The sequence below is a fragment of the Pseudonaja textilis genome, chromosome 10, assembly GCF_049901715.1.
Source record: "Pseudonaja textilis isolate UNSWEBS1 chromosome 10, rPseTex1.2, whole genome shotgun sequence".
Taxonomy (NCBI): Eukaryota; Metazoa; Chordata; class Lepidosauria; order Squamata; family Elapidae; genus Pseudonaja; species Pseudonaja textilis.
The window spans coordinates 25,853,163-25,879,777 of record NC_141999.1 but is presented as its reverse complement, the minus strand read 5'-3'; the positions used below and the strand labels follow the sequence as shown (position 1 = coordinate 25,879,777).

At 57.2% G+C, this 26,615-nt stretch overlaps 4 protein-coding genes across 10 annotated transcripts; 2 read left to right on the top strand and 2 right to left on the bottom strand.

The window, feature by feature from the left end:
• Window positions 1–1,411: 1,411 nt before the first annotated feature.
• Window positions 1,412–6,166, bottom strand: COQ8B (coenzyme Q8B). The gene is made up of 13 exons (XM_026721507.2): window positions 5,912–6,166; window positions 5,767–5,833; window positions 5,439–5,516; window positions 5,164–5,262; window positions 4,805–4,890; window positions 4,444–4,584; window positions 4,268–4,349; window positions 3,944–4,037; window positions 3,625–3,766; window positions 3,422–3,529; window positions 3,248–3,313; window positions 2,948–3,034; window positions 1,412–2,795 (listed from the first exon to the last, which is right to left on the bottom strand). The coding sequence occupies exons 1-13, from the start codon at window positions 6,125–6,127 to the stop codon at window positions 2,502–2,504; spliced, it is 1,560 nt and encodes a 519-aa protein (XP_026577292.1). The 5' UTR covers window positions 6,128–6,166; the 3' UTR covers window positions 1,412–2,501.
• Window positions 6,167–7,385: 1,219 nt separating this feature from the next.
• On the top strand, window positions 7,386–19,512 carry ITPKC (inositol-trisphosphate 3-kinase C). Its single transcript, XM_026721515.2, has 7 exons — window positions 7,386–8,243; window positions 16,819–16,918; window positions 17,021–17,234; window positions 17,388–17,592; window positions 17,954–18,055; window positions 18,362–18,433; window positions 18,703–19,512. The coding sequence occupies exons 1-7, from the start codon at window positions 7,797–7,799 to the stop codon at window positions 18,934–18,936; spliced, it is 1,374 nt and encodes a 457-aa protein (XP_026577300.2). The 5' UTR covers window positions 7,386–7,796; the 3' UTR covers window positions 18,937–19,512.
• SNRPA (small nuclear ribonucleoprotein polypeptide A) lies at window positions 8,126–25,824 on the top strand. 7 transcript variants are annotated; one of them, XM_087939361.1, is made up of 8 exons: window positions 22,675–22,796; window positions 23,397–23,488; window positions 23,832–24,004; window positions 24,208–24,384; window positions 24,728–24,901; window positions 25,065–25,153; window positions 25,402–25,557; window positions 25,667–25,824. In XM_087939361.1, the coding sequence occupies exons 2-8, from the start codon at window positions 23,416–23,418 to the stop codon at window positions 25,668–25,670; spliced, it is 846 nt and encodes a 281-aa protein (XP_087795487.1). In that variant the 5' UTR covers window positions 22,675–22,796; window positions 23,397–23,415; the 3' UTR covers window positions 25,671–25,824. The 7 variants fall into 7 exon arrangements, with proteins under 7 accessions (XP_087795486.1, XP_087795487.1, XP_026577270.1 ...); XM_087939363.1 differs by having other exon boundaries at window positions 22,776–22,952; XM_087939362.1 differs by lacking the exon at window positions 22,675–22,796 and adding an exon at window positions 22,797–22,929.
• ACTMAP (actin maturation protease) lies at window positions 19,960–22,638 on the bottom strand. Its single transcript, XM_026721516.2, has 6 exons — window positions 22,239–22,638; window positions 22,046–22,114; window positions 21,741–21,865; window positions 21,459–21,588; window positions 21,196–21,266; window positions 19,960–20,781 (listed from the first exon to the last, which is right to left on the bottom strand). The coding sequence occupies exons 1-6, from the start codon at window positions 22,406–22,408 to the stop codon at window positions 20,465–20,467; spliced, it is 882 nt and encodes a 293-aa protein (XP_026577301.2). The 5' UTR covers window positions 22,409–22,638; the 3' UTR covers window positions 19,960–20,464.
• Window positions 25,825–26,615: the final 791 nt, after the last annotated feature.

The window sequence follows — 26,615 nt, the reverse complement described above, 5'->3', positions numbered from 1 at the left end:
CGTATTTCAGCTTTCTTAGAGAAGAGCGGCTTGGAGCCTGGAGCAGGTACTTGGAAGGAAGATTAAGAACAGCGAGACCTTGGAACTTAGGTGCCGTTCTGCAATCTCTCCAGACACCCCTCCCCCTTCAGCCTCTCTCTAAAGTTGTGCAGAGGACCAGCCCACTGAACGGGCCAAAACAGACACCCGGAAACCCTGTCCAGGCTGTGGAAGGTCCAAGAGAGAAAACCCACCAAAGGTTCCATGGAGTATTTGCCCAGAATGTCTTTTGAAGCACTTTACCGCCATTCAGGAGCTTCCGAAGGCCGGGCAGAGTCAAGGACGGCCTTCCCGTGATGAGGGCTAATGGATGCTGGCCTCAAGCCTCAGCAAACCCCCCTCAGCTTCCTTGGGAGGTGGATCTGCGTACTTGAGGGCTCCTTTAAGGAGCGATGCCAAAAAGTGCGCAGGGCCAGTCCAGAGAATGCCAAACTGCTCATAATTTGGGGAGGGGGAATCACACTCCGGCCAGTGAAGAGGGGCATTCTGCCCCTCTGGAAAGGCCCACAGCCCCCTGACCAGAAGAGGCTTGGATGCCTCCAAGGCTGAGCAAGTGAAGAGGCAGCCTGGGCCGAGGCTCCAGTTGTTCTCCCTCCCTGGAACTGCCCCTTGGAGGGGGGGGGGGGCAGAATATGCTCCCTGCTGTATCGACCCCTGCCGTGCCCCCAATCCGCTCCCCATCGACCGACCCGCCTTGTTTGTGGCCAGGCTTCACGGCCAGCCTGTTTAGCAGTCAGCGGTGGGGGTGAACCAGGCGCTTCCAGTCGCCGTGCAGTGGAAACCGCGGGGGCTCTTGGGAAGAGGGGTGCCGTCTCCCACCAAGCCTCCTCAAGCACAGTGGGGAGCCCCCCCTTGGCCAGCCTGCCCCCCACCCCCCCAAGTGGGAAGTTCCCAGGGAGCAGAGGAGCGTTGGGGACAGCCCGGGTCAGCCATGCAGCAGCCATCTGGGGGGCAGCGCCTATTCCCCCTAGAAAGCCCCCCGTTGATTTCCAAGCCCTTCTCGCTTTCCCCAAAGGCCTGAGCAGAAGCCCCGCCCAGTCCTGGCTTGCAAGGTCCCACAACCCAGGTTAAAGCACCTGGCAGGAAACCATCATTCCCAGCCAACTCGGGGGACACACCGCCTTCCCCGGAGATCTCGTGCTCTGGCCGGGGCAGATCCGGGATGGCTGAGCTGAGCCGCCTAGTTGCAGATGGCCGGAAACTTCCCCCAAGGGGCCTCCTGGTTCTTTGGGCCGACCTGCTTGTGGCTGCTACCTTTCCTCATCCTCACAAGCAGCAATTTCAAGGATGAAGAAGACGACGACACCGATCAGATTTTTCCCGGGGAACGAATGATCGATGTATGCTGAATGGACAGGGAAGAGGAACCGGATTGAGTTCTTCTATATTTATTTATACAGTTCTGAACTGGACTTTTCAAAGGCTACAGAACTGACAGACCCTCGACCGCAAGAGCAGCAGCTCTCCAGCAGAAGTGGAGGCAGCAAAGGCACCTTACTGGCCCCGGATCGGGCAAATGCCACCCGGCTCCTTGGCCTAAAAATGCCACCCGGCAGCACCTGCCAGGAGCGCCTGGAGAGGCCCTTCCCCCCGAAAGGGCCTGCCTGCCCGACCCAGGCTCTGAACATTGGCCACACGGACAGGCGGAAGGCCGCTCTCCCTGCTGGGAGTCTGGGGCGGACTGGGGGGGCGGGGGGACGGGGGGCAAGGGGAGCCATGGACCATCAGCTCCTACTTCCCCTCCTGACCAGCAGCTGGGCCACTCTGGACCTGCCTCCCAGCCCAACCAGGCCGCCCCCTCCAAGGGGCAGGTATGTCAGGTTACTCCCCCCTTCTCACTGCTCTCCGTGATACTCAAAACCGGGGCCCAAAGGAGAGAGGTGCAGGAAGGCTGCTCAGCCACAGTCTCCGAGACGGCCAGTTCTCTCTACTCCGGCTCCTGGGCAGCCTTCCACAAACCCCGAGGTCACGTGGAGCCCCACAAGAGAGAGAAACTGGCAGGCAGGCAGGGGAAGGGAAGGGCTCTCATCCAAGGCAAGGCGGCTCCCCCGCCACCCCCACTGTGAGTTGGGGGCCTTCCAGGCCTCAGCCCCTCCCTGGTACTCCTGCAAGGGAGCCATCAGCACCTCCGGCAGGGCAGCCTGGACAAGCATCTGACAGCCAAGGCCAGCCTGAGCCACAAAAGGCTGTTTTCCCTTGGCAGCCCGGGAGTTAGGTGCCTTTTCCCTCTGGGGCAACCAACAGACCCCCAGCCGCCCTCGCCCCCCGTTGCCGGTGCCCTCCCCACAGAAACGCAGCAGAGAGAAGGCAGCCTTCCTGCACCCGCAGCAGCCGGGTTCCCTGGGGGAGGAAGGCAGGTTCCAGGCCCAGGGACGGGACGGGAGACCCACCCTCTTCTCTTCACCCCTTCCAGGGAGGAGCAGCTGGTCCCTCAGCTCAGTGCCGAGGCAGCCAGGCTACCCTCAGCCCAGCCTAGAAGGGCTCTCCCGGCCTGTGTACTGGCTGTAGGCCTCTTCGAACATCTCCCGGCAGGGCACGGCGGCAGCGAGACGGGCGCAGAGGAGGAAGGTGCCGGCCATCTTGCGGTGCAGGGAGTAGCTCTCCTCCGGAGGCGGGCACAGGCGGTGCTTCAGCATCACGGGGATCAGGTCCTGGACGCAGCGGGTCGTGTCCTGGGTGCCGAAGTCAAAGGGCCCCGGTGTGGAGAAGACCTTGCCCAGGAGCATCACTGCCTCCACGTGGGCCTCCTCAAAGACCTGCAAGGAGGGGCGGGGGGCAGCTACAGTCAGCCCCCCAGGCAGCCTCCCTGCCTCCCCACAGGGCTGCCTGTGAGCTCCTCGGGCACAGCTGCCTCCCCAAAAGCCCTTTTAAAGCCAGGCCTCCCATTCCTTCCCGCTGCCGAACTCGCCTTGCTTTCGAATCCGGTCAGGAATCCCAGGTCCTTGGATTTGCGAAGCACTTTCTCCCTGTCGCCATCGGCCGCGGCTCTCACCACCTGGGGGCAGGGGACGGCCTTCAGACCCTCCGTGCTCTCCTCCCGCTGCCCATCTCCACTTCCTGAACCAACCTTCCCCCAGTGGGCTCCTTACCCACCCGCACCATGAAGTGCGGGGTGTGTGTGTGTGTGTGTGTCCAGGGAGGGGCCTGCCCTGCTCCCCTCCCCGAGGCTGCCGCAATCGGCCAGCCTGGGCAGAAACCGGGGACTTGCCTCAATGTAGAGGTCAGTGAACTCCTTGCGAAAATCCCGACTCGCTCCAAAGTCCAGCAAGGTGACCTGCAAGGAAGGCGAGGCTGAGGGCCACAGCAGCAACCGTTAAGAGTCTTCCCCCCCACGGAAAGGCTGCTGTCCACACGGCCCGGCTGGAGTCGAGGGAAGGCTCACTTTGTGTCTCTCAGCGTCATAGAAGAAGTTAGCCCAGTTCGGGTCCGTCTGCATGAACCGGAATTCGAAGAGCTCACGGAGGCAGAGACGGAGGATCTGCGAGCAGATCTGGGGGAGGAAGAGAGGCCGCTGGTGGGTCACGGGCAGGGGGGTATTGGGTCTCCAAGGGGAGACTCTGCCGCTTGGATCCCAGCAGCCCTCACCTCGTTGCGAGCCTCCTGGTCCAAGTCCTGGCACTGGTCCAGTGGGACGCCCCCCACCAGCTCCATGGACAGCACCCGCCGGGTGGACAGCTCGTCCACCACCCCCGGCACCTCGAAGAAAGGGTCGCCTTCCAGAAGCCGCCTGGCGAAAGAGAGGCCTGTTGGGACCCCTGCCCGAGCCCCTCCCTGGGCAACGCTCCCCACGGAGTCTCCGGGGGCCAAGAAGCCAGGGGGAAACCCCACGCAAGCGTGGGTGGTTAGCCGGGTGTCGCAAGGCCGCTGGACCAAGGACGCCCCCGCCCCCATGGCAACCGCCTACCTGAACCTCTTGCTGCTGCTGGCTTCCCGCTGGTAGTCGCACTCCCTCTCCAGCTCCTCCTGAAGGACCTGCAGGGTGTTGCCTGCAAAGAGGCCTGGCAAAGGAAGGTCGGAGGGCTGCCCAGCTTTGCCTTCTGCCCTTCCCAATGCCCTCCCCCTCCTGGCTCCTCAAAATGGCGAGCGCCTTCCTTGCAGGGGCACGAGGCTCACAGCAGCCACAATTTTCAGGGCCACAGCTGAGCTTCTGGGAGCTCTTCCTCCTCCCAATTCTCATGCCAGTCAGAAGCCCGAGAAATGTATCACAAGCTACGCCTTTCCCCCTTACCTGCCGGAAACATTGTGCTCATCCTGAGTACCGACAAAAGGTTGTCTACATCGCTCTGGATGCTCTGGGCAATGCCAGGATACTGCAAGGATGAGGGTTGGAGGCAGAGCAGGGGTTAGAACTGGGGCAGGACAGGGCACCCCACGATGGTTCCCACCTCTTCCCATTGTCCTGACCTGGATCTTCATTGCCACCTCCGTCCCATCCTTCAGCACCCCAAGGTGCACCTGCCCCACAGAGGCAGCTGCAAAGGGCTGTTCGTCGAAGGAGGCCACCCGCTCACGCCAGTCGGTGCCCAGTTCTTCGGACAGCACCCCCTGGAAGGAGAGAATCCCACAGATGGGGGAGGGGGGACTGAAGGGCAGCCAGCCAGCAGCCAGCTACATCGACGGTTGCCCAGGCAGACCTGTCCTGTGCAGAGTCCCAAGGCCACCAGACTCAGCAGCTGCCACTGCCCTCGATCCTGTCCCACCACTTGCAACTTCCCAAGGGCTTAAAACTGACACGCCCCCCCCAAACTCCACGTCAGCAACACACCATCATCTGCGAGGGTGGCATGAAATCCGCACTCTGCCGGACACGCTCGAAGATCTGCTGCAGCTGGGGGCTGAGGAAGTAGTTGTCTGTGGGGAGACTGGAGGGTTACTGGGGCGCTGATCCCCAAACCCACCTGCCACAAAGTTTGTAAGAGATGGCAAGAAATAATAGCTTGCTAAATACGGAGTGACAGGGAAGCAGAAAGCAGTCAGTGCATTCACCCCCCCACCCCACGACGCATGGGTCAGAGAAGTGCCAGCTGGGCACAGCACCTCTGCGAATGGAGGCTGGTCCAGCTGAGATGCAGCTGCTCCAGGGAGCCTCTGACCCAGCGAGCAGAGAAGCCCCATCGCCCCCACCTTGGATGCTTAGCATCTGGCCGATCTTGAGCGCTGCCCCTCGCAGCCGGCAGAGAGTGTCGGCGATCCGCTCCGCGTTGGCTGCCGAAAGGCTGCTCTCTGCAGGGAATAGGGCGGTGGGGGAGGGGCTGTCAAATCACGGGGGTCGCCTCCCCCCTGCACGGCAGGAAGTGGGAGGGGGCACCTGAGGGGGGAGGGGCACTCGGCTGCGCAGGCTCTGGTCCAATCAGAGCCGCCAACCCCCCGCCCCCGAGTCCCCAGGCGGCGGCTCTTACCGGCGGCGCTTTGGTCCCCGCGGAGGGAGCTCCTCGCCGCTTCGACCAGGGCCCCGAAGCCCAGCCCCACGGCCAGCCCTGGAAGGGGAGGAGGGGGGCCTTCAGCCGCGAGGGGGTCTCGCCACAGGAGGCAGAGCGAGCCCCGGAGCGCCTCTTCCTGGGAGGGAGCCCCGCTGCCCTTCCTGAGCGGCCCCGGGAAGGGGGCGCGGGGCGGGGGCTCAGCAGCGGCCGGGGCAGAAGGCCGCCGCCGCCGCTCGGGCGAGCAGCCTGCAGGGAGACCGAGAGACGGGGCTGCGCGCGCCTCCCCCCTCCCCCGCCCCGCGCTCACCTCCGAAGGCGGCCAGCCGCCCGACGCGCGTGACAGGCACCTTCCGCTCCTGGGCCCGCTCGCTCAGCTGCGGACAAAGCAAGTCAGGCGACGCCTCGACCGGAGCCCCGCCCGGCAGCCGCCCCCGCCCCGCCCGCCCGCTCACCTGGGCCCTGGCCTTGGCCGCCCCCGCGCCCTTCCGCGGCCGGGCCTCCCGGGCTCTGCGCACCTCCTCCGCGCTCAGCCCGCGCAGCCGCGCCGCCCGGTGCAGCGCCGCCCGGGCGGGGGAGAGCCGCGCGGGCCCGTCCGGCGCCCCGAGCCCCCGCGGCCGGAGGAGGAGAGGGGCCACCGGGGCCCCCGCCGCGCGCCCCCGCCACCACATCGCCGCCGGGCCTCGCTTCCGGGCGGAAGTCGCCGGCGCCCGCCTCCTGCGCGCAACTTCCGGCCGCAGCAGGCCCTCCCTTCCCGCCGGGCGCCCGACGGGAGGCTGCCGCGCGGTCCTAGCGCTCGCCCATTACGGCTGAGCCGGGGGCGGCCCCGGCCGGGACTGCGGAGCCTGCGCGGATGGTGCTCTGGGCCAAGAGAAGCGCGGCCGGGGGGAGCCGCGCTCGGCGACGCGTCCTGGCTTTATCCCTGGAAGAATCCCCCGCCCGCGTGCCTTTTTCCGGGTGGGCGCTCCAGAGGCAGCCCGGGCGGGTGGGGCCCCACGCCAGATGTGGCCTGGCGCTTATTCCACCGAAAGGGCGGCGGAGATTGCGCGCCTATGGAGACCTTTGGCATTGGGGAAAGTGCGGAGGAGACTTTGCCGGAGATGTTGGGCGGGTGCAGAGCTCTGGAAAGGGAGCCCAGCCGTTGCTCGGAGCCGGCAGGGCGAGCGCCCTTTGGAAAGGGCGACTAAGGTCAGCGTTGGGCGCTGCTCCTCGGCCACCAGCCGCCCCGCAGCCTCCGCCTGACTTCGATTGCACCGCTTTGGTGAGCAGGCGGTGGACTAACGGCGCAGAGAGAAAATAACCAAACGCCCTGCGTTGAAATGATAAATAAAATTTAACAACCCTAAAACTGGTTGAAAATGTGTACAGTAATTCTTTTTTTGCACATAGCCTGCTGACATAATGTCTTGCTGGGTTTCCACACACGTACGATTACACCAAACCCACATCTGGTGGGGCTACAGCCTCTATTTCTCGAGCCCATCAGAAATTCTTAAACATTTGTTAAAAGCTTAAGTTAAAATAAAAAAGAATTGCAGGTCAATGGATGCCTATTGCAGCTATTTGAGATTGCACTTTTTTTAAGTATGTGTTTTTAGAAAGCTCCTGTACCATAATTCTTGGGGCTATTTTGTGTGTGTTTACTAAAAAACACTGGCTGGGCCTTCCTCTCTCCTTAAGGAATATTTGCCCAACGGTTCAGGTCCACCAACCTGAACGTACCAGTCTTCCAGTGCCATCACTTAGCCTGCAATAAGATGGGTGGCCAATAAATTTGACAAATGAAATAACTGGGACTTTGTTTCCTCTTTGGGACAAGTATGAGTCATGGACAGGGGAACAAGTCCCAGAGCATCACTGACCAATTGCATTACATGCTTTCTGGGAGGAACCATGAGGCCGTCAGAGAATATTATTTGCATGTTTTCTGCCAGGGAAGAAGCCACGGCAGTATGGCTGGCTCTGTCCTGTGGTTCCCAGATCTGTGTTTTGTCTGAGTCATGCGAGGAAGAGCTGCTGGGAACGGGCTGACCCAACATTTGCTGACAAATAGGCCAGAGTTGGCGGAGGACATAGCACAAAAGATCCCTGACCCCAGAACCCCATCCAGGCAGCCCGAGTGACAAGTAAGGAGGGCAAGCTGTGCTCTGAGTCACCCTGGCCGTGAAAGGGGGCACGGCCAAAGGCCCCCAGCGAGCGCCTGGCCTCGGGGACCCCTGGCTGGGGTAGCCCAAACTCAGAGCCCGGGGGTGCAAGTCACAGCCACCAGAAGACGCCCACTTGCGCCAGGCCTCCTGAAGGCCCCCTGCCCGCTTCGGGGTTGGAGCACAAAGGCCGGGAATGGGGGGGCGCGTTTGGCCAGGACCTGAGCTGGCTGAGTTGCAAGGCTTCCGGCTGGCCAAGGCAGGAGGGGGAGGGCGGAGGGCGGGTGCCCGGACGCGACCTGCGATGTCCGCAGCTGATTCCGGGCATCCGGAGGAGTCCCGGCCCGTTCCCGCCCCCGCCCCCACCCTCCCGGCCCTTCCCGAATCGCAACTCCGCCCCGCTCCAGCCGGCAGTCGCAGGGTCGCCGGGGCAGCCCTCTCCTCGCCCGGCTCTGCTTCGCCGCCCGCCGGGAGGGGGTCGGGGAGCGCCTCGGACGCCGCCCCTCCCCACGCGGCCGCCGGACGACGCCCAGCGCCCCCGCGGCGGCCACTCGCCGGCAGCCGGAGCGGGAGGGCGATGCGCCTGGAGGCCGCCGGCGCGGGAGAAGCGCCTTCCGGAGGGGACGAGCGCGGGGACGCGCAGGTGAGGCGGGGGTCGACGGGGCTGAGCCCGGGGAGCGTCTCGGGCCGGAGATGCTCCGCCGCTGGGCGAGGCTTGGGCCGGCCTGGCCGCTTGCGCTGCCCGGACCCCGAGAGGGGCGAGGGGAGGGCAGCTGCCCGGGAGATGGCGGTGCGGTGGGGGCGACCCTGCGAGGTTCCCCCGAAGGGTCGGCGGAGCCTCTGCCTCTCTGCCCGGCCTGCCTTGGCCAGAGAGGCTCCGGCCGGGGACCCCGGACTGCCCGACCCTGCCGAGCGCGGCCCGGATGCAACCGCTCTGCAGAAGCCCCTGGTCGGAGCCTGGGAGGTGGTGGGCGGAGGGCCAGCCGACGGGTCCCCTTCGGGGCATTGGGGGATCAGCTGCTTTGGCTCGGGGTTAGGACCCGGCAGTCCGTTTCCCTTGCAAGCAGCCTGGGGAGCTGCTGGGCCGGGCTGCCCTCGATGGGAGCCGCTCCCTCCCTGGGTCTCTTGAGTGGTTGTCAGGGGTTGAGCTGAGCTGTGATTTGTGGTGGATTATTGCTTTCTTTTGCTTATATGGCTGCCCAGATCATGTATATGACTCTGGGCAGTGTACAAATTTTACATAAAATACAATTCCTAAAATGATTTTAAAAAGAAAGCACACTGCAGCTGAAGACTCATAAAAGGCCTTGAAGGGAGCCCTGGCTGGGCTTCTGCACACACTTTGGCCCCAGCTTGGGCCCAGAACCAGGTCTTTGAGGCCTTTCAGAGGCCAGCAAGGTGGGGTCCCAGCGAGAAGCTCTGGAGGGCCAGTGCTGCAACAGAAAAAGTTCCCTCTTGGCTGATGGAATCCACAACAGGCCTCCCCTGCCGGGCGGGTCGAATGGAGAAACCATTGGGGAGTAAAGGAGGGGACCGCAAGACACGTAGGAACTTCAAGAGAGACACCTGGCACCTTGAATTGCCTCACAGAGGTAGCCAACGCAGCTTGCAGGGCAGTGGTGTCACCTGTGCCAAATGTTGTGGCCACCAAAACAACGATAAAGACAGCAACGATGCTGCGGCTGAGGGCAACTGGCTAAGCTGTTTTACAGCCAGAGCCTTCCTGGATTCTGGATCCCTTGGGCTTCAGCACGGGGTTTCTTTGGTAGCCACAGCAGCATGGAACAAACTTGCCTCTGCTCTCCCTTGGATGCTCTCGGCCCAGCCCCAACCGGTGGGTGTCCTGGTGTCCTGCTTCGGTCTCAAGGTCGGGTAGAACTGGCTTGGTGATCAACTCCTAGCAAGTGGAGCCACGAACCTGGGGGGAATCCTGCTGACACAGGAGATTTCCCCAAGGCGAGGCGCTATCTTTTTTTTAAATTTTATTTATTTATAGATAAAATTACTGTTAATTTTTTTTAGATCCAAACTTTTATTTATTTATTTATTTATTTATTTACTGATGGGCCATGCTCTCCCATCTGGAGGGATCAAAGACCTATGTGCTGCAGAGGCGCCAAACACAACGAAACCTCATATCTTCCAGCCACAAGTCAAGGATGGTCTTTCCCTTGTTTCCCAGCCTCCCCTATGCCCCCTCCCTTCATGCACTCCTTCCCCAGAGAGCAACAGCTGGCCCCACTGACTCGGTCCAGGATGTGCAAAGTATTTCCAGCTTTACAAGAGCTGAGCAACTCAATCAACAGTGGCTTCTGTTCTGAATCCCGGATCTTCTGCGATTTCTCATCCGTCCAGCCACATTTTCTGGCCTTTTAAAAATCTGGTTTCCATGAGCGAGTGGTTGGCTCTGCTGGAGGGGGACAGGCACTTGATGCCCCCCCCCCGCCGCCTCTTCCTGGCTCCTCCGATCCTCCCAGGAAAGGCCCAGGCAGGCTTTCTTGATGGGACCAAATGCTTGGGGATCAGAAGCTTCTTCAATCCTTGTCCCCAAATGGGGGGTTGACTTTGGGGTCTTCCAGAATTCCCGGCCAGGTAGGCAGAGCTCTAGCTTTCTTGTCCCAAGTGTGGGGCTGCTCCTTCCATCACGTGTTTTCCAGGAGAATGATGAGCATGTGAGCCCAGGATCCTTTGTCTATCTTGAGAAGATGAAGAGTGAGAAGTCTGGTAAAAATTCTATTTCAAATAAATATACAGAGTGCTGGTACTCTTGACTCAGAGAAAAACTGCTCCAATCAACACTCCCTTGCCTTCATTTGTTTTCTGGAACTTTCTGGAACATACAGAGCACTTATTTCTACCTGTGAGGCACCTGTTTGGGCTCCTTTGATAAGCCGCTTCAGTTGCGCCAGCTGCAATGGCTTTATTTCTGGCAGAATGAATCACCCTGGCTTCTGCTCGGTCCGTGGAGCTGAGCATGCCTGACTCATGCCTGGCTGGAGGGCTGAACTGGCCCGGAGCTCCAGCTGTCTTTATTTATTTTATTTTATTTATTTTTATTTATTTTATTTGTCTTATCAATTGCTTACAAGATAATAGGAATAAGTAAAAACATAGTTATGAATACATGGATACATATAAAAACAATAAAAGAAACAATAGGACAGGGACAGTAGGCATGTTGGTGCACGTCCCCTGCAGACCTCTTAGGAAAGGGGTGAGGTCAACAGTAGACAGTCTAAAGTTTTTGGGGTTTGGGGGAGAAACCACAGAGTCAGGTAGAGTACTCCAGACGTTGATCACTCTGTTGCTGAAGTCGTATTTCCTGCAATCAAGTTTGGTGCGATTAACCTTGAGTTTGTATCTGTTGTTTGCTCTTGTATTGTTATGGGTGAAGCTGAAGTATTAATTGACAGGTAAGACATTGCAATGTATGATTTTATGTACTATACTTAGATCAGATCGAAGGGGGTAGTTCTAGATTTTCCAGGTCTAGAATTTCAAGTCTGGTGGCATAAGGTATTCTGCAACAAGTAGAGGGGTAGAGAACTCTTCTTGTGAAATATTTCTGGACTTTCTCAACTGTGTTAATATCAGATACATAATGTGGGTTCCAGACTGATGAGCTGTATTCGAGTATTGGTCTAGCAAATGTTTTGTATGCTCTAGTTAGTAGTGTAATATTACCAGAGAAAAAGCTACGTAAGATTAGGTTAAGAACTCTTAATGCCTTTTTGGCTATGTAGTTACAGTGGGCTCTAGCACTTAGATCATTAGAGATGAGTACTCCAAGATCCTTGACAGAGTTTGGATCATCAACAAGGTCTTGACTATTCAGCCTGTATTTTATTTTCTGATTGTTTTTGCCAGTATGTAAAACAGAGCATTTATTTGTTGAGATTTGAAGTTGCCACTTGTTTGACCATTCTGATACATAGTCAAGGTCTTTTTGAAGGGTAGCAGTATTGTCTGTGGTGTTGAATAGCTTTACATCGTCAGCGAAAAGAACGCAATTGCCCTTGATATGATCACAGAGGTCTTTTATGTAGAGTATGAAGAGAGTTGGTCCTAGAACGCTGTCTTGGGGGACACCACTGTTGACAGGTACAGAATTTGATAGGACACTCTCAATGTTGACCATTTGTTGTCTGACAGGAATGCTTCTATTCAGTTATGCAGGTGTCCAGAGATACCATAAGATTTTAGTTTTAGGAGTAGTTTGTCGTATACCACTGAATCAAAGGCTTAGGGTTAGGGTTAGGGTTCGGGTTCGGGTTCTGTAGATTGCGTCTATTGCTTTGCCCTGATCGAGTTGTGTAGTCCATATGTTTTTGCAGTGTAAGAGTTGCAGATTGCAGGATAGTTTTTTTCTGAAACCAAAGTGTTTATTGGAGAGTAGGTTATTTGTCTCTAAATGGAGGATAATGGATTGGTTAATAATTGATTCCATGACTTTACAGGTGACGCAGCATAAAGAGATTGGTCTGTAATTTTCATCTAGGCTGGGGTCTCCCTTTTTGAAGATGGGGATGACCGTGGCTAGTGACCATAGGTTTGGCAAGGAGCTGGTCCTGAAAGATTTTTCAAAGGTTATGCTTAGAGGTTTCGGCTATGGCAGTGGATAGCTTTTTTAAGAAGTAGGCACATATTCCGTCTGGTCCAAAAGATAGAGATGGTTTTAGATTGCGTCGTGCTTTTTCAACATTGTCTTCTGTAAAATTGATATGTATTAGATCACTGTAGTTGTCTGTGGTTCGACTAGGCATGATCCATTGCTGTTTACAAATACTGAGCCAAGAAATATGTTAAAGAGGTTGGCTTTAATAATGTTGTTGTTGCAGTCTTTACCTTTAGGTCCTTTCAGGGGTGGGATGGACCTTGAGTCTTTTAGTTTGTTGTTTACAAAATTGTAGAAAGCGCAGGTGGAATTGGTGCGTAGAAGATTTTCCTCTTGTTTAATGTGATAATTGGTGCATTCAGTCTTTATCCGATGGCATAAATTTTTGTATCGGCTTTTGAAGTTGGCAACATGACCAGATTTGTTTTTCCGCCAAAGTGATTTTTTTTTGGATTGAAGCTTCCTTATTGTTATGGATAATCTGTTTTTTTCTGTTTTTTGGAGTTGGTACATATAGTTTGATGACTCTTTTGACTTCAAGTAAAAATATGTTGTAATGGTCTTCAACAGTATTGCATCCAGTGAATAGAGATTGCCAATTAAGGAATGAGTGATCGTTGTCTATAAGATCATAGTTGCCTTTTTTGAAGTTATGATTGGGGATCACATCGTTGTGTTGATTTTTGTGTGGATGTATGTTGAGACAAAAGTCAGTCATGCTGTGGTCACTGTTGGAAAAGGGTTCTATAATTTGTATTCCGTAAATTGAATTCAAACTATTACAGAAGATGAGATCGAGGCAGTTGTTATGTCTGGTATTGTTGGTTACTAGTTGTTCCAGTCCCAGGTTTGTTTCAGCATTATAGAAGGTTGCATGTGTGGGTTCAGTTGTACATTCATTTAGGGTCCAGTCAATATGAGGTAGATTGAAGTCACCAAGAAAGATAAAAGTGTGTGGGCAGGATGCTGCCCAGGTTAGTAGTGTATTTAGCTTGTTTGCATGTTCGATGTCATAATCAGGGGCTCTGTAACATAGTAAGAACAGAAATGTGATATTTAAGGACAGTTCACAGACGATGGTCTCAGGAATAGCAAGCTCCTGGGTAACTTGGATGTTTTTTAGATGTAGGGACTTTTTATAGAAGATAGCAACACCACCTCCTCTACAGATTTCACGATCTGATCGGTAAACATGATAGTCTCTTACTGTGGTAATGGAGTCAGGGAGAGATGCATTGAGCCATGTTTCACAGACAAATATGATGTCGAATTTAGCCATATTTAGTAAGAGGAGAAATTCAGGTATTTTATTCACAAGGCTTCTTGCATTGAGTAGCTTTCATTTAAGGCCAGTTGTTGTTGGAATTGAGGTAGTTAGGGGAGTGCATGCCTAGTTTTGAGTGGTGGTGGGTTGGATGAGGTAGGGTTGAATGTGGAGTTGTGGGTTGTGTGACTTTGTTTTGATACAATCAGCGCGGTAGTCAATGTTGAGATCCTTTGTGGGCATGTGCGAGAGTCCTGGCAGACCCCAAAGGGCAGGAGGCCCCTTTCTATGGCCATTTGAAACACAAAAAGGGCTAAATTCTTGGCATGAACTTTAAAGGGTGGCTGAGGCTCTTAATTTGCCTCCTGAATGGAAACCCTTAGAAAGAGCCTGAAGGCTGAACTAGAGCAACAAAGGGCTTATTTTGGTAAACCAAGATGTTTATTTAAGATATTTCTGCATTTCCCTTCATAGGAAGATGCTGGGGCAGCATTCAAAGAAGTACTAAGGAATGTGTTTACACAAGTTAATTCACTGTAATAAAAAACATAATGGAATTAGTCACATTGAAAATGACGCAAGCTTAAAAATAGAATTTCTTCTAAAGCGCCTGGCTGTTCTGGCTTTGTGGGAAGCTGCCTCAGGATCTGGCAGCAGCTGACTCTCTTGAACAAAGGGGTTTTGGCAGGATCCCTCCAGTTGTCAGAGATCCTCAGGCAAAAGAGTATTTGGGGGAACCTCTCCGGAAGACCTTTGATGCAAGCAGGCTGGGGCAGTGGGGCAGAATTTGCATCGTCCTGTGAAAGACCCTGAGATTCCAGAGGCCAAGAGGTGAAGGTGAGACAAGGACATTCTCAGCCCTCCAGGCAGTCCTGGTTGTCCCAAAGGTGCTTTTTCAAAAGGCAACTGAGCTTTCTTTTTGCTTGAAGAGGTTTCGCTTCCCATCCAAGAAGCATCTTCGGTTCAAGCTTCTTTGAAGGCCAGGGTAGATCAACGGTAGGAAGGCCATCATCCCCCCCCCGCCCCCCCGTGGCTCCTTTGCAAGCATTTGGGTGCAGACTGAACACTCACTGGAGGAAACATCCCCCCCCCCAGCCTGGGGAGGGGGACATCGGTGCTGCTGTCATTCAAGAAAAATGCGTCAGGCATTTGCTGAGTTCAAAGCACAGAAGAGCTAGAGCGGCAAGGAAGGGACGGGGCTTGCTCTATGGAAAGACCACGGGTGGGGGGGGCGCTCACCGGGGTCATCCTCCTAGTCCCTGGTCAGCCCCACAAAAGGCCTCTGATTGCACAAGAGGATTGTTCTGGAAGAACAGGACTTCTCACCCTGAATCGCTGGCTGGGATTTCCTGGGGCCAGGAAATGGCTGGTGTGGGGCTCGCTGTGTTGCTCGCTCAGTGGAGAAGCCAGAGTGCCAAGTGTGAGGGTGGTCCTGCACGTGCTTTTCTCCGAGGGCAGAAGGGGCTCCCAGCAATGACTTTCAAGGGCCACCCCTCGCATGGCACACCCAGCCCTTTGGAGCTTGTCCGTCAGGCGTGGCGTGGAGACGCTGCTCCTCACTCGGCCCACCTTGCAGGGTCCAGTCTGGCCCTCCCGCATGAGGGACACCACAGGGTGCCCGAATTATGAGGCACGTTTCAGCGCGAGAGTCTGGCCAGATCGCCCTCCTCCTCCGACTTGAGCAGAGCCTGTGCACCGTCAGGGCCTCCAGGGCAGAGACGTCTTGCTCCACAATGACTTCGTCTGTTGACAGTCCTCTTGCTCTCCACTTTGCCTGCCATGGAAAATTCCTTGCAACGCCCCCAGGTTGCTGAGCAACCTGCTGTCTCCTCTCCCTGCCCTTCCTTTCTCCGCTTCCAGGAAAAGCGGGGGGGGCACGGTGCCATCAGCATCATGCCAAGGGGCGTGGCCAGGAAAGCAGTGCTTTGGCTGCGTGCACCTTGGGGCTGGGTAGGTGCCCACCTCCCCTGGCTGGACAGCCAGCGTTCCTGGCCTAGGGGAAGTCATGCGGAAGCCGGACAGGGGCTCCTTTCTGGCGAGTGTCCCCCTCCTCCCCAGGGGCTCCTCAGAGCTGCAGGGAGGGGCTTCCTGTCCTGGGCAGGAGAAAGGAAGGGGCTGCCTCACAAGGGCTTCTGAAGGGCTGTGGGTGGTGGGGCTGCTTGGCTCTGGCTTCAGCCGTGCTGCAGGTGCCCTCGGGCCATTCTTCCCCAGGGGGATGGGAAACGTGGCACCTGCCAGGGCCATCCCAGCTGCTGCGGCTGCGGCTGCTGCCCGTCCTGTGCCAACCAGCCAAACCTGTCGGGGGGATGGGCATTTTGGGCTGTCTTCCAGAGCTGGTTTCCAGGATGCGCCCTCCCCCTTTTTCCTGCCCAGGAGCCCCGAGGAGCTCTGCATGATAGGAGGCAGCGGGGCTCCTGCACCAGCCGGTTTCTGCTCCCCATCGTGGTTTGGGAACTGGTGCGTTTTTCAGCGGAGGGAACAGGTTTCGTCAGCTGGTGCAGATGGGGGTGTGGCCAGGAGACAGGTCCTCCTCCTGCCTGGCCTCCCCACCCACCCCGGTCCTGACAGGGTAGATAAAAAGGTGCCTCTGTGGAGGGCATTTCCACCCTGTGATATAACAAAAGCAACATCTTTGTGGTATTCAACCCCGCCCCATCCCGGCTGCTCTGGCATCTCTCTACCTTCTCTAAGGTCTTCCAAGCAGGATCTTCCCCACTGCTGGGTCCAGTTTACGTGGGGGCTGCTCTGGGGGTGTACGGGTGGGGGGCGGGGAAGAAGGGTCTGCTCCTGGGCCCCTTGGTTCTGTTTCTGAAATTATCTCAAAAGAAAACAGGGAGACATTCAAGACATTGGAACTCATTGCTGTGAAGAAAATAATAAAGAGGTTGTTATTGATACATCCTACGTGCTTTTTCTCCAAGAATCATAGGAAGCAAACATGGCGGTCCTGTTTTGCTCTACGACAACCCTGCGAGGTGGGCTCATCAGCCAATGAGCTCCATGCCCTTCCAAGTTTATTTTCCCTTCAGGTTCCTGACCTGCTTGGCCTCCGCTGGGGACATGGTGCCATTTTCTTTCGTGGGAGGCTCACGTAGGCGGGAGAGCAGGTGCTCCTCCTCCACTCCAGGGTTGCTCTTCTGTACCGGGCCGGCTGTTCCCATGCTTGCAGGAGCCGGGTCACCACGGCGACCTGCTTGGGCAGCCTGACTCCAGCAAGCTCCAAGACGGGAGCGAGACACTTCCTCTCTTTCCCCCAAAGTCCCACTCCTCGGCCCAGAAGTCTCTGGATCTGGGGCAGACTCCCTCCCGCTCATCCTCTGCCCTTCGCTGTGTCTGCAGAACAAGCCCTGGAAGAAGCGGAAGGGGCCGGTGCAGTGGTCGCCCGGCCTGGTCTCCTTCCAGAAGCGCTACCCCTGGGTTCAGCTCGCTGGCCATGCAGGTAAAGAGCGGCTCTTGCCCTGGGAGGAGGAAGCCCAGGGGGCGAGGCCCCAGCGGGGCGCCTGCTGAGCTTTCCCTCCCACAACCCCTCCACCCTGCTCAGGCAACTTCAAGGCCGGGGATCTGGGCCACGTCTGGAAGAGGCACTGCTCCAACGAGCAGCAGTGCCTGGAGCGCCTGGGAGGCGATGCGCTGCAGCCTTACGTCCCAGCATATTATGGGATGGTGGAGCACGATGGGGAGCCCTACATTCGGATGGAGGACCTGCTGTGCGGCTTCGAGAACCCTTCCATCATGGACTGCAAGATGGGGGTCAGGTGAGCCGTCCTTTGCTCCCCGTTGGGGGACTCGACTCGCCCTTGGCCCCCGGGGGGGTCTGGGGTGGGGAGCGGGCAGCCCCCTTGCATCTTCCAGAGAGCTTTGCCCCACAAACGCCTCCAAGGGTCCCGTCTTCTCCCTGCCCCGTGCAGGACGTACCTGGAGGAAGAGCTGGAGAAGGCGAGGCAGCAGCCTTGCCTCCGCCATGACATGTATGACAAGATGATGGCAGTGGACCCTTCGGCTCCCACGCCGGAGGAACACGCCCAGCACGGCGTGCTGAAGCCCCGCTACATGCAGTGGAGGGAGTCGCTCAGCTCCACCAGTTCACTCGGGTTCCGCATCGAGGGCGTCAAGGTGAGTGGGGGCTTCTCATTAGGAAGCTAAGCGCCCCTGCTTGGCTGCCCGGGAAGCCCAGCGTTGGTTGGGGAGGGGGTGTTCCCCCGTTGGATCCTGGCGGCTCTCTTGCCCCGTCTCCCTGCCACCCGATACTCTGTTTGGGGAAAGACCCGAGGGGATTCCTGCCAGAACCAAGCATGCCTTGTGCCCTGGGAAAGGAGGCTTGGGCTGGCTCCCCCGGGACACAAGCAGCGGGGAGGGAGCCCCCAGACCAGCGAGATTCTGCTCCTAGAGCCGTCTCCACAGGGCTTCCTCCTTCCTGTGGAGTCTAGGTAAAGACTGACTAGGCTCTTCCTCCCGCACCCCTCCATACCCCCAGACAGCCAGTGGCGCCTGCAGCACCAGCTTTAAGAAGACCCGGCAACCTGAGCAGCTCGTGGAGGCCTTCTGGGACTTCCTGGACAAGGACAAACACCTTCTGGTGAGCATCCAGTTCCTGCCCAGGGGAAGACAGGGCTTGGGTGGTCCTTCAGCCCCACCTGGGAATCTGCTGCAGGTTTACCCCACCTGGTGGTGGCTTTGTGGGCCCAGCAGTCCCAGAAACAGAGCCTCTCACTGGAGTTGAATTGGATGCAGCAGCTTTGGTGCTTTGGCACATGAAGCTCCATGCTGAGTTAGGGGCCTCCATTAGTCATCCAAGCCTCTTCGCGTACAGGGGGGTCAGTGGGAAGACCCCTGGCCCAGCTTGTAGCTGCTCCATTCCCCAAGGTCGTTCCTTTCTCCCTAGAGCAGTTACCTGGAGCAGCTGGAGGAGGTGAGAGTGGCACTGGATCAGTCCGAGTTCTTCAAGGCCCATGAGGTGCGCTTTTGCCTTTCTTTGGGGAGAACGTTCCAGAAGGGCAGCCTTGTCCCGTTATCTGGGTGCCTTTTCTGGCTAGGGTGGCACATTAGGATTAACAAGCAGTGGCACCCTTCTGGTTTGATACTTTGGGCTGGCTCAGTAAACCCTGTTTAGATGCTCCTTGGAGCAACTCTGCTAAGACACACTTTCGGGCATCTTCCTGCCAACCAGATGGGCATCTGTCTGGCACCTTCACGGCCCTGAGTTCTCTCTCTCTCTGCTTCCAGGTGGTAGGTAGCTCTCTCCTTTTTGTGCATGACAAAACGGGGCTTGCCAGAGTCTGCATGATTGACTTTGGCAAGACGGTGCCGCTGCCTGACAAACAGACCCTGACCCACCGGCTGCCTTGGGTGGAAGGCAACCGTGAAGATGGATACTTGTGGGGCTTGGAAAACCTCATGGCAATCATGCAAAACATGCTGGAAAAACCAGACCGCGCCATGGACACAAGCCCCACGTAACAAGAGGAGTCAGATATCCTAAGAAACCCCAGGAATGTCTAGGACTGGACTGCAGCTACCCAGAGAACCGGCAGCATTCTGAATGCCCAGCGGTCAATCTTTGGGGAAGTGTGGAAGGCCAGATGCCTCCAGGACAGCTGGGGTCCTGAGGTGTCCCTTAGAAGCTGCAATCCCATGTACAGAGAATGCCGTTACTCCGAGAAGGCAGCAGAGCTGCGATTTTTGAACGGGCGGAAGGAACAGACTGAAGAGTAGCAAGGTCAACATTTCTTCTTAAAAGAGGGGGCGCTTCTCAACCACCCATCAATCAAATCAAATTAGCTAGATGCAAGGACCCCGGAAGGAGCCACTCTTCTCCACGTGAGCAGCGTATAGAAACATTGAGTTTTATGGTGCAAAGCCCTCCTGGGCACCCTCCCATGCTTGAAAAAGCAACTTGGCTGGAGAACCTCCATGCCACGCGCTGCATGTGAACATGTATAGAAACATCATCATGGAAATGGTTCCTTTTCCCTTTCCTCATCAGGGGTGGGGCGGGGCGTAAGTTTGATTAAATGCATAAATACGTTCAAGCGATCCACGGCTGGCACTCTAGGTCAGTTTCCGGGCTGGCAGACTGGGAGGGGCATGTGCACGTGCGCAAGTGCTTGCGATGCTCACGCGAGTGGGGCTGCAGGCACGCACGGGGAAACGCTGGCCCTCCTGCCCAGTGGCGATTAGGCCACGGTCTGGTAGGTGGGCTATGGCTAGGGACCCCTGCTCTAGGTAAACCAGCTTAGGTGAGCCTAGGGAAGTAATCCAAGAAAAATCTAGAAAGACCATCTCAAACTCAAAGTGACCTTTGACTTGCTGGCTCCTGGGAGGAGGGTGCTTCAAAGCATCCCCATGAGGTCATTTCTAGCAGTCGCTTGGCACAGAACGAGGAAGGAGAGGCTGTTTTAAAAGTCAGGCAGAAGGGCCGGCAGTAAAGAGGGAGGGAGCTACAACAGCTAAGAGAGAGACGCAGCCAGCGAGGGCCCAAAGTGCCACGCAGAGTTGTGCTCCTTTATTAATAGCAGCGGCAGCAGCAGCAGCAGCGGGGCAAAAAGGCTTGTGGTCACTTGACTTTCACACCGGCATTTCTATTCCCTCCTGCTTACAACTGCAAAGTTGGGCTCGTTACTAATCAGAACAGCTGTTCTAGTTTCTGGAGGCAAAAAGCCCCCTGCAGAGACGAAACGTAAGCCACCCCAAAGTCTTATTTCCTCCATTCTTCCTTCTACTGAAACACAAAGTTCTAACGCCAGGTTGGTTGGCATAAATGGGCTTCAAGTATAAGCTTGTCTTTCCCCATCCATGTCCAGGTGTCCTGGAGCTCTGTGAGGAGGGGAACCTCTTTTCCTTGCCTCCTAATGTCCCTCTCTCAAGGCACTGCTAGATGTGAGCAGTTCCCATGCATTTGTCTAAGTCCCTTTAACAGCCCCGCAGCACTTCTGCAAAGCCAGGTGCAGCCTTCTTTCAGCGCAGACTTGGTGCCACCAGAGCACCCTCATGGCCTTGGCTGCAGCAGCACTGCTTGTCCACACAGTCCCTCTTGCACCCCACCTGCAGGCACAACGTACACTTTTCCATCAGCCGCCCGCCTGGGACTGAAGCCCGTCAGCTGAGCATTGCTCTGCTGTATCTGAGCATAACTCCACAGCTGGTAGCGGCAACTCTTGCCCTGCTTGGAGAGCAAGTAGGTCTCGGTGACGGCTTCCAAAGGGACGGCTGAAGCCGTGTGGCTGGCGTGGAAGAGCCCCGGGATGTCCTTGTCTTCCTGGCAGGCAGGCAGGTGGGAATCACTCTTCAGGCCAAGCAGAGCTCCTGGGAAAGAAATAAGGTGGGGGGAGGGGGAGATTTCTGGGCCCTCAATGGAACGGCTGAATGGAGAGGGAAGAGGGGGTTATCTTTATAGTGCCCATGCAGGCCGGTCCTGATGCTGAAATCTAACCCCATCCCTGGTCAAATCTGTCCTTCCCAACCGACCTCCCTCCCATGACAGAGATGCCTTAGAATCTCTGCCCGCCCCCCCTCGCCCAACTTGGTCACACTTGTGCTGGGACCAAGATTCCCAGAATCCCCATCCAGGGACATGGGCGGGCTATGCCATTCTGCCACGTTTCTCCCCCAAAAGCAAAGCACCAGCCGCCTCTCTGGGATACCCAGAGATGAACCACAACCCACAATTCCGGCGTGGCAACAGCACCCCCTTGTGGACAGCTAGCCAGCAGAGCATACCAGAGGCCACAGCCCAATGAGCCTTGTAGCCATTCCGGAGGCAGGGCTCATGGTTGTAGTCCTCATCATAGCTGCGGTAGGCATTAAGGTCCGGCCTGGCTCAAGAGAAAGCCCCCCTGTGGCATTGGCTGCCTTTGGGAAAACACCCCTTCCCCCGCTAGCAAGAGGCCAACTGAAAGTCTCTGCTTTCTCAGTAAACAGTTTCAAACTTCAGAGAAATCTTGAAGGAAATGGAAAGGAAACGCTTCCCTAGAGAAGGATACGGTATCAGCACAGGGAAGCCAGCACCGAGATGTTGAAGAATCCTGTCGTGGTTCTGTCCTTGCAGGCCTCCAGAGAGCAGCTCTGTTTCACAGGAGAAGACCTCCTCCGCCAGGTTGGCCATGTCAGCGGCTTGGGGGGGAGGTGACAAAGGGAATGCTGGAGCCGTGACAAAGGAGCCCCTAACCCAACTGGCGCCCTGCATAACAGGATGCAGATGAGCAGCCTCCTCCCTTCTCCACAGCCCTGGCAGATTTGCCCGTTTGTGCTTCTCAGCTACTGACCTGAGAACATTTCTCCTTGTGCCGTGTAGCCTCTCACAAGAGCCACCTGCCTAATTCTCTCCAGGGGAACCTCAGATGGCAGGCAGAGGTGAGCGCCGGCCATCCAAAGGGCCACCAAACCACACCTGCAGGAGGAAGAAAGGCCGAGGCTTTGCGTCGCCTGTTGTCAGAGGGAAGCCATCCCAGATCTGCCACTCTCTATATGCCGGCAGGTTCAGACCGCCCCAAAGGGGGAGACGGGCCAAAGGCCCCGGCTCCTCCGGCTCCCTTAGGACGCGCTACCCGCCACCCCGGGCGATACTCACTGCGGGCCCTCCTGGATGAGGGACGGGACCGGGCGGAGGAACAGCAGCCACGTCAGATGCCGGCTGAACCTGCAACAGAGCGGGGAGGCAGCCTCAGAGCCCCGCCGAGCACCAGCGGCCCTTCCCGCTCTCGCCGTCCCCGAAGCATCGGGCTCAAGGGCGGCCGCGCTCGGGAGGCCAGGCCCGGCCTTACCGGGACTTCTGCCGCAGCAGGAGCTCTCTCACGCCGTCCAGGTCCCCGAGGCCGCCCGCCTCCTGCGCCGTCGCCAGGAGGAGCGCGGCGCCCCGCGGAGGAGGGGGCGGGGGCGGGGGCGGGGGCGCGGGGGGACTTTTCCCCGCCAAACTCCGCACGGCCTCCGCCATGCCGCCGCAAACCTAGCGGGTCAAAGGTCACGAGCCTTCGGCCGAATCTCCATTGGTTAGTCAGGCGGCACTCGGATTCCGTCATCCATTCGCGTCAGGGAGGATTTTCCAGCGTGTGGCGCGCCAATCTTGGACCGACTTGTAATCAACCAATCGAACATTGCGGCTGGGATGATGGGCAGGCTATATCCCGAAAGAGGGCTTTCTAACCCGGACCCATTTGGGGCGGGACTAAAGGTAAGGCACGCTGGCCATTGGAGGTTGGCGAGGCAGGAGGAAGTCATCATCTCCCAGCGGTGATTGGCTAGCGATCGTCCAATAGTGGAGGACGCGAGGAAGGATCGGCGGGAGCGCTTGTGGGCGACCTGACGCGGCCTGCGCAGGATCGGTGAGGGATCGGGCGAGCGAGGCGCCATCCACGCGTGGGGTGTCGCTGGGGGCGAGGCGCGCCGTCGGGGGCAGCGGCGCGGACCGGACTCTTCGTTGTTCCGGACCCTCCCGAAGCCGGAGAGGCCAAGGAGGCGCGTGAGCCCGAGCATCCGGTGTAGCAGCCGTCGCAGCTCCAACGGAATTCGAAGGGAGAAGTGGAGGGAAGGGGAAGCGGCAGTCGCGTTTTCTTGGAAGAAAAATAAATCCCGGGTAGATCCCACCCAATAGGCGACAACATTTAGTGCGCTCCAAAGAGAAGGCGGGCGCTTTCCTTGTATTCTGCGCGGCCCCTCCCATCAAGGCAACCTGGTGGCCTCCCATCCACGTCATGCTTTACCGAGTGGTCTCCTTTCCGCTCCCAGCTACGCCGTCTCAGTCACCGGGATCCACTGGCTCCTCCGTCCTCCTCTGTGGCGTGTCGGAGGGCTGGTGGCCATTTCCTTGCGGCTGGCTGAGTGTTGCAGTTCAGCTCTCTCCTAATTAAGATTTTTCTCTCGCTTTTATCTTTTAATGCAAGAATTAATTACTTTGTTTGGTTGAATCTTTCCACTCGCCACAGCCTCAGCTTTGCAGTTGTCATGGCGGTCCCAGAAGCCCGGTCCAACCACACCATCTACATCAACAATCTCAACGAGAAAATCAAGAAAGATGGTGAGTCGGAGATGTTACTTCAGCGGTAATGCGGTGTATCTTTAGGGGTGGGCATTTTGCCTTAGAAGGGGTGCAGTTCCCACATTGGTGGTCTATTTTGGGTTCCCAGATTCTTCTGGAAAGGAAGAAGCATATTTGGAGCAGGTGAGCGTATATCGCAGCACCTGTACTTTGTGTGCAAATTTTGCTTATTCTTTTCCTGGTATTTATGGAAGGACAATAACTGTCCCAAACCTCAGTTGAAGAATGTTAAAAACACAGTAACCAATTTGTGTTTTGACTGCAGGAAATACAACCGCAGAGCATAGAGCGAAAGTTTAAAATGTTCCTTTTTCCCCCACAGAGCTCAAGAAGTCTCTCTATGCCATTTTCTCCCAGTTTGGACAGATTCTCGACATTCTGGTGTCCCGCAACCTGAAAATGAGAGGCCAGGCCTTTGTCATTTTCAAGGAGATATGCAGCTCCACCAACGCCTTACGGTCCATGCAGGGGTTCCCTTTTTACGACAAGCCCATGGTGAGTCCCTACCGTTCTTGGCTTCAGGAGGAAGGGAAGGCAGGCCGCTCTCCTGAGAAAGGAGATAGAATTGCAGTCGGCCACGGGGCTCTGAACTCCCAGGGGCTTCACCAAGATGGCCTTTTCTGCCAGGGTGACCCAGGGAAGCTTGGGAGTGTGCTGGCCAGGCGCCAGGTAACTCGGTGCTTCTTTTCCATACCCAGAGGATCCAGTATGCCAAGGCAGATTCTGACATCATAGCCAAGATGAAGGGCACTTTTGTGGAGCGGGACCGCAAGAGAGAGAAGCGAAAGCCCAAAGGCCAGGAGGTGCAAGCAGCTAAGAAGCAGATGCCAGGAGCAGCCGGCCCAGTTGCCCCCTCTGTCCAGGGCACCGTGCCGGTGAGTGCCTGCCGCCGGGCACTTTGGGGCCAGCTGGTTCTGGGGAAACAAGTCTGCTTTCCTTCCGGATGCTCTTCTCCAAGGTGGAACCCAGACCCCGGCCGAGGGTGTGTGCGGGGGTGGGGGTGGCTTCACCTTTAACGAAAGCAGGGGAAAGGACGGACTTTTCCCTTCCCTGGCCTCGTCTTGCGATTCAGGGCTCTTTGGGGGCTTCGTGCTGGCTTTCCGATGGCCGCCGCAAGAGGGAGTCCGTGTCCCTGCTCTTTGGAGGGCCCTGCGGCTGGCTTTGCGGAGGCTCAAGAGGGAGGCCCGGCGTGAACCGCCCCCCTTGCTTTCTCCTCAGGGCATGCCCCCCATGAACCAGGCCCCCTGTGTGATGCATCACATGCCAGGGCAGCCCCCTTACATGCCCCCTCCAGGCATGATGCCGCCCCCTGGCATGGCACCAGGCTCCATTCCCCCAGGAGCGATGCCCCCACAACAGATGCTGCCAGGACAGATGGCCACAGCACAGCAGGTGAGTGGCCCGGGCCCGGCTGGGCTGGGCTGGGCTGGTTAATCGAGTAGAACCCACGGGGGGGGGGTCTGTGTCTCGCTCCCCGTCTGGTAAGGGGGTCCGAGGGCTGCCCCTTCCTGGGCCTTAAGCGCTCCGAACGGTGAGATGGTTTTGTTCTCTGCAGCTGTCGGAGAATCCGCCTAACCACATCCTGTTCCTCACCAACCTTCCCGAGGAGACGAACGAGCTGATGCTCTCCATGCTCTTCAATCAGTAAGTCCCGCTCGGTGGTGGCGCTTTGGGGGAGGGCGACCGGGCAGGGCTGGCAGCGAAGGGCTGCCTGGGGTGGAAGGTTGGGCTTCCCTCCCTGGTCTACGCACCAGCCTTTCCTATCCTGGTGCCCCCCGCAAGCCCCCCCCCTCTGTGCAAGAACCCCCCCCTTTGGACGTGAGCCTCTCGCCTCTCCCTCAGAGAGGAGGGACGCCACCCTCGCAGATCGAGCTCGCTTTGCTTTGCTGCAGGTTCCCTGGCTTCAAGGAGGTCCGGTTGGTGCCCGGGCGCCACGACATTGCCTTCGTTGAATTCGACAATGAGGTGCAGGCCGGTGCCGCCCGTGATGCCCTGCAAGGGTTCAAGATCACGCAGAACAACGCGATGAAGATCTCCTTCGCCAAGAAGTGAGGCCCCTTCCTGAGGCGGGGGCCCTTCCTGAACTGTTGGCCTTTTTTCCTAGTGTCTGCCTGTAAAATGGTTTATGTTGTTTCTCTAATGTTGCCTCTGGTGCAGGTAAGTGTGTGTGCGCGAGTGGATGGACGCGTGAAAGAGAGGCAGGCGGAGTGGAAGGAGCAGCCGATTCCTGGCAAAAGCTTTGTACCCAGAGTCTGACGGCCAGACATTGCACCTGGAGCTTTTCCTTTGGGCAATAAACTTGGTCCTTCCTTCTTCCGGTCGGCTTTGGGTCTCATTGACCAGAGGCTGGTGGGTCTCAGTTATTTGGGCTGTTGCTGTGGAAGCCCCTGAAACCTTTTCTGCCCCCTCTGTCCCACCACAGGCCAAGCCAGGAGTTGCCCCACGGGGGTGGGGGGAGCTTGGGCCCTGATCCCACCTGGCTGATTGAGTTTCCAAGCTGGCTTATTGTGGCAAGCTTGCCTGGCAGTGCTGCGTAATTCATAAAAGAGGCGTTGTTTGTCTCCGGTTGAGAGCAAAGGTGCGGTCTTTCCAGAGGGGATTTTATGCTGCTGCAGAACTGCCAGGGCAGATGCTGGATTGAACACTTAGTTTGAACCCGAGTGGGCAAACTCAGTTTGAACTCAGGAGGGTGGGGGGCTTCAAAGACCAAGAATTACCAAAGTCTTGCAAAGTCTGAACCGTCGCTGGGTGGGGCTTAATCCCCAAGAAAGGGAACCCTTGCAGGCGCTGCTTAAGGGCGGGTGTTTATTCTCAATTGCACGCAGGGATGAAGACAGATCACCCAAGGTCACAACCACTCCAGTTGGAGCAGCGACTGGGAAACGGTCAGGTCTCCAGGGCCTTGCAAGAGCCTGACAGGGTTGGGGCATCCCTTTGGGGGTGGGGGGTGGGGGGTGGCTGTATCCCACTCAAGACTTCAGGAAGAGGCTTTATCCCCAGGGGGGCTTCACCCAGTGGATGCTACTCCTCTGCCTGTCTCTGAATAACAGATCTGCTCTGGCTCTCATGGCTAACTCCCCCCCACCCCAAAGGGCCCCCTCCCTAG

Coding starts and splice junctions, on each gene's coding strand:
- SNRPA (XM_087939361.1), top strand. CDS start 23,416: ATGGCGGTCCCAGAAGCCCGGTCCAACCACACCATCTACATCAACAAT. Junction 24,005..24,207: donor CTTTTTACGACAAGCCCATG/GTGAGTCCCTAC, acceptor TTCCATACCCAG/AGGATCCAGTATGCCAAGGC. Junction 24,902..25,064: donor AGATGGCCACAGCACAGCAG/GTGAGTGGCCCG, acceptor TGTTCTCTGCAG/CTGTCGGAGAATCCGCCTAA.
- ITPKC (XM_026721515.2), top strand. CDS start 7,797: ATGGGGGGGCGCGTTTGGCCAGGACCTGAGCTGGCTGAGTTGCAAGGC. Junction 18,056..18,361: donor ACAAGGACAAACACCTTCTG/GTGAGCATCCAG, acceptor CTTTCTCCCTAG/AGCAGTTACCTGGAGCAGCT. Junction 18,434..18,702: donor AGTTCTTCAAGGCCCATGAG/GTGCGCTTTTGC, acceptor CTCTGCTTCCAG/GTGGTAGGTAGCTCTCTCCT.
- COQ8B (XM_026721507.2), bottom strand. CDS start 6,127: ATGTGGTGGCGGGGGCGCGCGGCGGGGGCCCCGGTGGCCCCTCTCCTC. Junction 4,585..4,804: donor TGCCACCCTCGCAGATGATG/GTGTGTTGCTGA, acceptor CTCTCCTTCCAG/GGGGTGCTGTCCGAAGAACT. Junction 3,314..3,421: donor ATGACGCTGAGAGACACAAA/GTGAGCCTTCCC, acceptor CCTTCCTTGCAG/GTCACCTTGCTGGACTTTGG.
- ACTMAP (XM_026721516.2), bottom strand. CDS start 22,408: ATGGCGGAGGCCGTGCGGAGTTTGGCGGGGAAAAGTCCCCCCGCGCCC. Junction 22,115..22,238: donor CTGCTGCGGCAGAAGTCCCG/GTAAGGCCGGGC, acceptor GCTCTGTTGCAG/GTTCAGCCGGCATCTGACGT. Junction 20,782..21,195: donor TCATTGGGCTGTGGCCTCTG/GTATGCTCTGCT, acceptor TTTCTTTCCCAG/GAGCTCTGCTTGGCCTGAAG.